General features: G+C 58.3%; 1 protein-coding gene across 2 annotated transcripts in view; it reads right to left on the bottom strand.

The window, feature by feature from the left end:
* The window catches only part of CRAMP1 (cramped chromatin regulator homolog 1), a 44,506-nt gene continuing 36,413 nt past the window's right edge, over positions 516 to 8,608 (bottom strand). For both annotated transcript variants that reach the window (XM_018040034.1, XM_018040033.1), the window contains exons 15-21: positions 8,088 to 8,192; positions 7,798 to 7,976; positions 7,279 to 7,341; positions 6,556 to 6,787; positions 5,670 to 5,834; positions 4,968 to 5,113; positions 516 to 4,226 (exon numbers count right to left, since the gene is read on the bottom strand). In XM_018040034.1, the coding sequence (XP_017895523.1) occupies positions 4,062 to 4,226; positions 4,968 to 5,113; positions 5,670 to 5,834; positions 6,556 to 6,787; positions 7,279 to 7,341; positions 7,798 to 7,976; positions 8,088 to 8,192 (1,055 nt within the window). In that variant the 3' untranslated portion in view covers positions 516 to 4,061. The remainder of the gene's footprint in view (positions 4,227 to 4,967; positions 5,114 to 5,669; positions 5,835 to 6,555; positions 6,788 to 7,278; positions 7,342 to 7,797; positions 7,977 to 8,087; positions 8,193 to 8,608) is intronic.

Genomic DNA, 8,608 nt, shown 5'->3' with positions numbered 1-8,608 from the left:
ATTGGTGAAAGTAGATGTCGCTCACGGGGCCGGACGCCGCCACTGGATAGCAAGCCGAAGGGGATGGCCCTCCCCGCTCCCTGAAGTGGGCGGGGTCGGAGGCTATCCGGGCACCTTGCCAATACTCTCCGCAGAACCCGGCGGCCTCCAGCCCGACGGCCAACCCAACCCGTAAGGCCAGCGTCGAGAGGCGACGAGCACGGTCCAGACTATCCCGAGAAGCCTGGTTTTCGAGAGTCTGTCAATGGCACGTGAATACGTGGCTAAAGGAAATGGAACAGCAGTTCCTCTGTCCTGCACGTCGTGGGGGCAAGAACACTAAGAAACGGGAAGCAAGGAATTAAAGCGCGCAGCTGATTCCTAGTTGGAAAAAAATTAAATAAAATACATTCAGCGGTGTTGTTTCTAAATTACACTGTAGACAGTCCATCGATTCCTCTGAGATCACACCGGATAATGGCCACTTGGGCTGTTTGCAGAGTGCACAGTTAAAAAGAACAAAGCACAAACAGTACTTATTAGACCAAGTATTAGTATTGTATTTATGCACAATAATAAAAACAGATTTACAAGTTCAACTGGAAATTTAAACATAAGAAGTTTAACAGCTTTTGTTTATTATATTAAATAACCAAACACCTTTTATTCCCCAAATTGGTAAAGAATAAATAATATAATTTACAATATGGTACAAAAAATAATCAGGAAGGACAGGCATTCTGCTTTATACATACTGTATATTTATAATCTATAAAACAAATTCACATCTCAAACAAGCCGAAAACTTTAGATGATATGGCTTAACGATTATTAGAAGAAACAGCAATAACCTCTGCTTCCCAGAAGCCTGGGAGCAGGCTACCCTGCTACAGAGCAGCAGAGCGGGCTGCTGTAGTGCCTCCAGGACTTGCTCCCCTCACGTGACATACAAGGTACTGCAGGGTTAGGAGTTGGTCTGACAGCCGGGAAAGATTTGCTCTGGGTTTTTCTTTTTTTAAGACAAAAGTGCCATATTTCCTCCTAAATGCACCTGGGATAGATTCCAACGTGAAAAAGAAAAAGCAACTGCCAGTTTCCTTCTCCCATTTGTTTCAAGTGTTTTTTATTCCATCTCCTTTCTTTGCACATGTTTAGATTCAGCGGTGTGATTGAGTTAAAGATGCTATTAAACTGAAGAGATACCACCAGCAATGAGGCTGCGGTACAGAATGGAGAACAGGACTGATGCAGGAAAGCGAGTGGATCAGCCCATGAGAGTTCCAAATATCCCTCCGCCCTGAGCAAGTACTCTACACCCAGGAGACACAGGGGACCCTCAGCTGGCCTCTTTACCTTCTGAAGAATGGGCTGCTCATCACTGAGTATTCACAATTAAGAATCAAGACAAAAACAACTGCCCAGAGATGGGGGCTGTTCAGTCTCACTCTTTAGGGGAGATGAGCCAGCAAAGATTCCCTGATGACGTCAGTGATGAGAGAAAGGCTTTTCTGAGACTGACCTGGTCTTAATCACAACACACTTCAACACACAAAGGAAGCCGCGAGTGCAGACAGAGACTATCACACCTTCCACTGCAAAGGCAGAGGGAGATGCTGCAAGTGGGAGGCTCCTCCACTTGGGTCTTTTGAAAAATCCCAGCCTTGAATGTAACAGTTGCTTATTTGCGTACATATAGAATTATTTAGGCTAGGAGAAAATGCATCCAACATGTTAATGCTACATATGACACCATTTTCCCTTATTATGGCAAGCAAACACAGCTGTCTGGTTCCTAGAGAAGCAGCGTTCTCTGTATTCATGTCAGCTTCACAGGTTGAGAAGAGTCAATCCTCGCCTCAGCAACTCACCTCCCCACTGCAGACACTGGCCAGTCAGCTACCCCCACAAGGAGTCGATGCGAGAGACGCAGGCGGGAGGTGCTGCTGAGTAAAGGGTTGACAAAGGCTGATCCAAATCTCCAGGGCTTTCCTCATGCTAGACATCACCAGGTGACAGGTACCGACCTCCCCACCAGACCGCCTCGGGGCACCCCCTGATGGATGAACAGCCTGGGGTCTCTATGGTCCCCAGCGCGGTGCATGCTGCCACTGGGCACTAGCCCCACCATGGGTGCAGTAACGTGACTTGGCATCGCTGGTCCCAGACAGTGGGGAAAGGATAAAGCTGGTAGTGGCCTAACCTCGGCCCCGCCCGCTGTAGATCTAGCAGTCGGGTGCCCAGAGACAGACCTGATCTTGTTTGGCTCGATAAGGTGCTAACTTCGGGAAGCTGATACACTGATCACAAAACACAAGCTAATTTAGAGAGACTGTGGACTCAAATACTGCTGTCTGTCTCCCCTCACAAAGTGATGCCACGCCTCTTTCTTTCAGACCTCCAGGGGCTTGGGACTCAAGAGTCCAGAGTAGCTGCCCACATAGGCTTTTCCTCTGATGTCTGTGCCCAGATCCAGAGCTAAAAGAGGGAGACCCCTGACAGGCCGGAGCCCTGGGAAAGCTCGAGAGGCAGGAGGGAGCTGGGGAGGCAGTGGGATCAAGCGGCCCCTCCTCAGGCACATGCCGAGGACCCTCCGCTCTGCCTTGCATACTGGCTCAACTCATCTCAAGGGCAGGGGAGGAGCCAGAGAGGCCAGGCTGGCTGGGAAGGCTGCCGGTCCACAGCGAGCTGGGGGGAGGCGAGGGGACAAACACAAACAAGGGTGGGCTGGGCCAGATTCAAGAAGCCACACTAACTGCGGCTCCCAGGTGGAGGGTGGGCAGCGGATGGGTTGGGAGCCCAGCACCACAGCACTGGCGCCTGCCCACAAGGGGTGTGCCTGGAGGGCGGTCTGCACCTTGGGCCCACTGAGGCCGAGAAGGCAGAGGAGCCCCGTTAGCTCCACTGGGGAAAACCTGGACACTGGACTCCCTGCTGGTCACCCAAGGCGGCGCAAGGAGCACACCAGAGGCAGGTGGATTCACCGCACTCTGACTGTGCCCAATGTCTGATCCCTACAGGAGACCATGAGGCAAAGTGCAAGCAAAGGACTGTATATGTGCACTTGGGCATACTCTGCACTGACGTCAACAAGAGGAAGAGAGAACTTCCCCTGCAAAGGGCATCCGTCCAAGACGCCAGGGAGGAAGGCGTCAGAGAGTGAAGGTCATCAGGAAGGTCTAATCTGTAGTCAGACGAGTGCTCAGGGATCCCCCCAGTGAGAGAAACAATGTCTCGGTCACCGAGAAGAAACCTGCAGATGGGTGCGGGAAAGAAACCAACTTAACAGGGCCCTGTTCTTCCAATGTCTCCAACGTCTAATTCTTAAAATACAAGAAAAACATTTTCTGACCAGCTTAGCAGGAAGTCCACACAGCCCACAGAAGACATGATTCTCTTCCCCATCCTGTTGAGTCAGTCAGGACAAAAGCCCAGATGAGGGAAGCGCTAGGTGGGACCAGGGTTTTCTGGATAGACGGCACTTGCCACACTGCCCAGGACCCTCTGCTGCCCTGTGACTGGAGTGTCCCCTACAGTGTCCGCTGTGTCACGGTGCAGACACCACCAGGCAGAGCCAGGCCACACCCAGCTGTCCTCCGGCTGCAGAGAGGACCACCAGAGCATGGCAAGGGTTTGGCAGAGAAGGCAGCAACGGCCTGGAGCCTCCCTGCAGAGAGCAGGAAATCACAGCTCCCCAAGCCAGAACAACGAAAGCCAGGCCCAAAGCTCCTTCCTTTTGAAGAGAAAACCCCTAAACATCCAACACAACCGCCAAGGTGGAAGTATGGGCACCGTACAGGCCCTGACCCATGCCCCTGCCACGGGGGGCTCAACGCCACAGCCACAGCTGATGCTGGCCCTGCCAGACTCTCCATGTCCTGGCCCCTCTCCTTGGCCGGCAGGACGGGGCTGTGTGCGCGTCACACGTCCTGGGTGCAGAAATGCCTCTGCTCAGACTGTCTCCAGGGAGTCCCAACTTGACCTGCGTTTCCTCCCATCTGAAGATAGTTCCCCCGGACACTTGAGGACCACCAACCCCGTCCACCGCTCTTGCATCCCCCAGCTGCCCCCACCACGAGGCACCGTCACTGGGACAGGTCGGTGACTGGGGGGCCGCCTCCCCCGCCGTCAAACAGAGCCTCCCGGCGGCCGGGCTCAGCGATGGACAGTTCCTGGGCCAGGTCGTTGAAGCGAGAGATGTAGTCGACGCTGTTCTCATTCATCATGCACACCAGCTGCGAGTCCACAACCTGCGGGTGGGGACAGGGAAGCCTGTCAGCAGGTGGCTGGACACCACGGCCGACTGCAGTGCGCATCCCTCACGGTGAGGGTTAGAGTCCCCCCAGGAGCCACATCATGCGGCCCTGAGCTCCAGGCACAACCTCAGGGTCATCACTGTGAACCTCACTCTGTGAACAAGTGCCACTGCCCGGCAGTCGGGTCAGAGTGGCAGAACCCCACCCACACGAGACTTCTGGGAGGATGGTCAGTGGCCAGAGGGGCAGAGAGGGAGCAGCAGCTTGGTTCTACTGCAAGGCCGCCTGGAGGAGGTGCAAGTGGACGAGGGAGTTTGCACGGGTGTGTGTGACACATGTATTCTGAGGCAGGGTGTGCACAGAAGTGCGGGAGCGAGTCGTGTAAGGACCTGAGGGAAACCTGCCTGCAAGAAGAGGCAGCAAGTGCAGAGGCCCTGTGGGAGCAGCCAGCTGTTCAAGAATCAGCAAAGATGGTGGAGGAGACAGCGAGTGAGGCAGAGAGTTGAGGGGAAGACCCAAGTGTACAGCGGGGCCTCCAGGATCAGGACGGGGTCCTGTGGGCAGAGCTGGTCCCGGCTGGACCGGACAGTCGGCCCCGCGAGGATGGGGACTCTGACCAGTCTGCTCAGGGCCTGCAGCAGTGCCCGGCCCCTGAGAGGCCCCACTCTGCGCAGGGGCCTGGCAAATCTGGGGTGGGGGCCAGTGCTCAGACTCGGGGTGAGGACAGGAGCTCACCTCAGCGACATCGGCCAGGGACCGGGACACAAAGGAGTCTCGCGAGTTCCCGTCCAGCAGGCTGGGGCCCAGCAGGGAGGTGCCGCTGCTGGTCCCGACAGGGGTAGGCAGCATCTTCCGGCTCTTCTCCGGGGAGATGAAGCTCGCTGCACGGAGGAGGGAGAGGCCTGAGCAACTGGGCCTGGGCCCCCCGGGGGCATCCCGGCGCCCTGGCTGGAGGCGTCAGGCCGCACCTGCCCTGCCCCACTGGGGAGCGCTGCAGGGCCCGCCGCAGCCCAGGGGGTCGCCATGCACCCCTGCCTCCACGTGCACTCGTGCGCTCGTGCTCCAGGCTCGCGACCTCCCTCTGACGTGGGCTCTGCACTGCTCCCTGGGACTTTCTGAGCAGAGAACTTGTGGAGGACTGGCCGCCAGTGCCACCCAAACCAGAGCCCCCATCTGTTCTGGACTGCCAGGTGTGCCCTCCCTGGTACTGGCCTGGCTTGCCATGGTCCAGCCTGCCCTGCTCCGAGCCGGGTGCACACCCTGGCCACGCTCTACAAATGCAAAGTGTGCGGGTCCCAGACCTGCCACGGGAGTGCCTCTGGGTAGGAGATGGAAGCTGGTGGGTCTTCTCCTAACACCTCCTTCCCGACACACGAGCACCCAGTGCCAGGGGTGTCCAGATGCCAGCTCTGGGCATCCCGGTGCCCCCAGACTCACCAAACAAGCTGCTGAGTGACGAGTCCGTGGGGTCGCTAGGGCACCACTGGGGGTCGTGGGTGGGAGAGGCGATCCAGTCTGGCTGGGGGCTGCTGGACGGGGAGGGCAGGCTCTTGGAACTGTCGCTGCCATTCAGTTTTGCTGGAGAGAGAGGGACTCCTTCACCTGTTGACCAAAATTTGGCGTCAGACACCATGTAGGGTGAATGGTTGAGGGAGCACAGCATGTGCAGCTGAGCTGGGAGGCCCAGGACCCCACTAGGGCCCCCTAACAGCAGGGACATGCACCCATCATCAGACACGGACACTGGCCACAACAGAGGCGGCCCGTGCTGAAGTGACACCTGCCGACAGCAGCCCTGCAAGCTGCCTGGTGTCCCCAACACCCCAGGGAGGGGAACACGCTCAAAGGGGCTGGTCACTGGCCCATGATGACATGCTGCCAGCTGCTGACTCAGCTCTGAATCCATGGCTGGCCTCCACCACCAGGTGCCAACCACACGGCCTTCTATGGCACCGTCTCCAGGATCTGGGGAGCCAAAGCCCATAGGTACCAGCCCAACCCCTCCTAGAATCTGCCAGCCAACAGACATCACCCCAGTTCAGAGCCGGTGAGGAGATGGCCTGCCTGATCCCCAGGCCAGAGACGCCACATCAGCCCCTCTGTATCCCAAAGCCCGGGCAGTTACTCCAGACCACCATGGCTCAGGTCCCGCCCACAAGGGTCTTGTCTGACAGTGCCGCCCCCATCAAGGCTGGCGGTGCCTCAAAGATGCAGAGGCTCAACAACCAGAAGAGCTGGGCTGGACAACAAGGTGCCCAGAGGCGGCAGTCAGTTCTCCAAGGGAACCGAGTCTGGGAGGCTGGCAGCAGCGCCTGTGGCTCACCATACTGGCCAGAGCTGATGGCAATCTCGATGATGGAGTCACTGATGTGTGTGGCAGGCTCTCCCTGTGAGAGCACGTCCTCAGGTGGGCCGGGCAGTGAGATGTCCAGCAGGGCAGAGACGTTAGGCGGGGAGAGCCGGGTGCTGGAGGCCTCCGATGGGGGCAGCGGTGTGGAGAGCCCATTGTGGACAGGGGCCTTGGACAGCTCAGACAAGGAGAGAACGGGTGGGTTCTGTGGAGACAGGCACTATTGAGACACGACGGAACAGGGAGCCTTATCTAGGAATGAAAGACAACAGGCCCCGCAAAGCAGTGACTGAGGATGAGGACAGCAAGAGAGGCAGAGACCCCAGCCGCTACACACTCTCCCACCAGGAAACACCCCTAGGCAATCACCACCCCCAGAAACCCTGGAGGAGCACAGAGTTGAGGGGCCAGGCCAACGTGGCCTGGATCTGCTTCCACCCCCAGCTGAGAACTCTTCTCCCTAGCCCAGAAAACTTAAGTCCCTGAAGGACTGTCTCAATCAGCCAGCTTGCAGAGGGAAGTTGGCAGCCTGAGCCAGGAGCCATGTGTGCATGATCGAGGCAGGTGCAGCGAGGCACGGGCACCAGGCATCACGGGGGGCAAGTCCAGGCCCACGAGCAGGACCGTGAGGTGGGACGTGGCGCTCCCCGGGATGTGGGGCAGCTACTTTGCTCAGCAGTCAGCAGTACACTCTACCTGGAAACTGTCAGCCACTGGCTCCTGCCTCGAGGGGACGCTGATGAATGGGTCGCTTGTGGCCTACAGCAACACAAGGAAGACGCCGGTGAGTGAGGGCGAGCTGCACAGATGAGGGATGGGAACCACTCCCGAGGGCAAGAAAGCCTGCTGCTCTCAGAGCGCGCCCCCCACACCGCCCCACACTGAAGACCGTATGAGAGTGCACAGCCAACTCGCCACAGCAAGAGGTCGAGCTCGTGGTACCCAGGCAGGGCGGGCTTCAGTCCTAAGGGGCCGCCCGCAGAGCAAGGGGCCAAGGCAGCACCCGAGTGGCCGAGAGTCCTGGGCTCGTCAGCCGCTCTGCCTCCACCCACGGCTCGCCCACTGCGCCATGTGGCCTCACTCAGGCCCTGGCCTCCCTGTTCAGTGACCTCCTCCCTCCAGAGCAGAGCTGGAGTCCTACAACACCAGCCTGTGGCTGTACGTGCCACCCCTGGAGCTGGTGGCTGCTGGGTGAAGCCCTCTACACACACTCACCCCTACAGCAGGGAGGGGGTCTCCATTCTGGTGGGGGCCGGTGGAGTCTGGCCCCGTGACAGCCACTGTCACCTCATCTGAAGATAGCGGGGTGATGCCGGACAAGCCATCTGTGTCCAGGACTGGCAGGGGGCTCCCAGGGATGATGCCAGCACTTTTAGCTGCTAGGTCGATAGCACCTGGAGAAGGAGCAACATGCAAGGCTCTGCTCTCGTGACACCCGATGCCCGCACGGAGGGGACCCCCACACGCAGGCCTCGTATACACGTCAGGCAGAATCGCAGACTTACTGGCCAGGGGGCCCGTGGCCTGTGGGGGGAGGACCTTGGGCACGATCGGCCGGGACACAGCTGCTTTGGCCAGGGAGGACTGGACGGGCCGGAAGGAGCCTCTCCCTGTGAGGACGTGAGCGGAGGCAGACACATCAGCCGCACACGCCAACAGCTGCTGGGCACGCAGCAGGGCTGCACACACTCCCCTTCCCAACCAGGCTCCTGCACGGCCACGGCCCCGACCACAGTGCTGAGCCGAGCTGGAAACCACTGACTGTCCTAACACTTGCTATCCTGAGGAAGTCAGCGGTCACAGAGGACCCCAGTGGGCAGAAAGCACTGTTGCCTACGACAGCAGCATCGCTGCACCTCCGGGGGGCTGTTGAGTGGCTGTGGTCCTGGCTGTCGCCCCCAGGAATAGCCCTTTAAGGGCGGCTGTTCCTGAGCTGAGTCACAGGCTCCTCCGAGATGGTCAGAGCCTCAGACCTAGGGCCAAAATTCTGTCTCTTCCACCTGGATCCTTCCTGGCAGGCATTCTG

This window comes from Capra hircus, chromosome 25 (assembly GCF_001704415.2).
Source record: "Capra hircus breed San Clemente chromosome 25, ASM170441v1, whole genome shotgun sequence".
Taxonomy (NCBI): Eukaryota; Metazoa; Chordata; class Mammalia; order Artiodactyla; family Bovidae; genus Capra; species Capra hircus.
The sequence above is the reverse complement of the archived record's forward strand: the minus strand, read 5'-3'. Positions and strand labels throughout refer to the sequence as shown.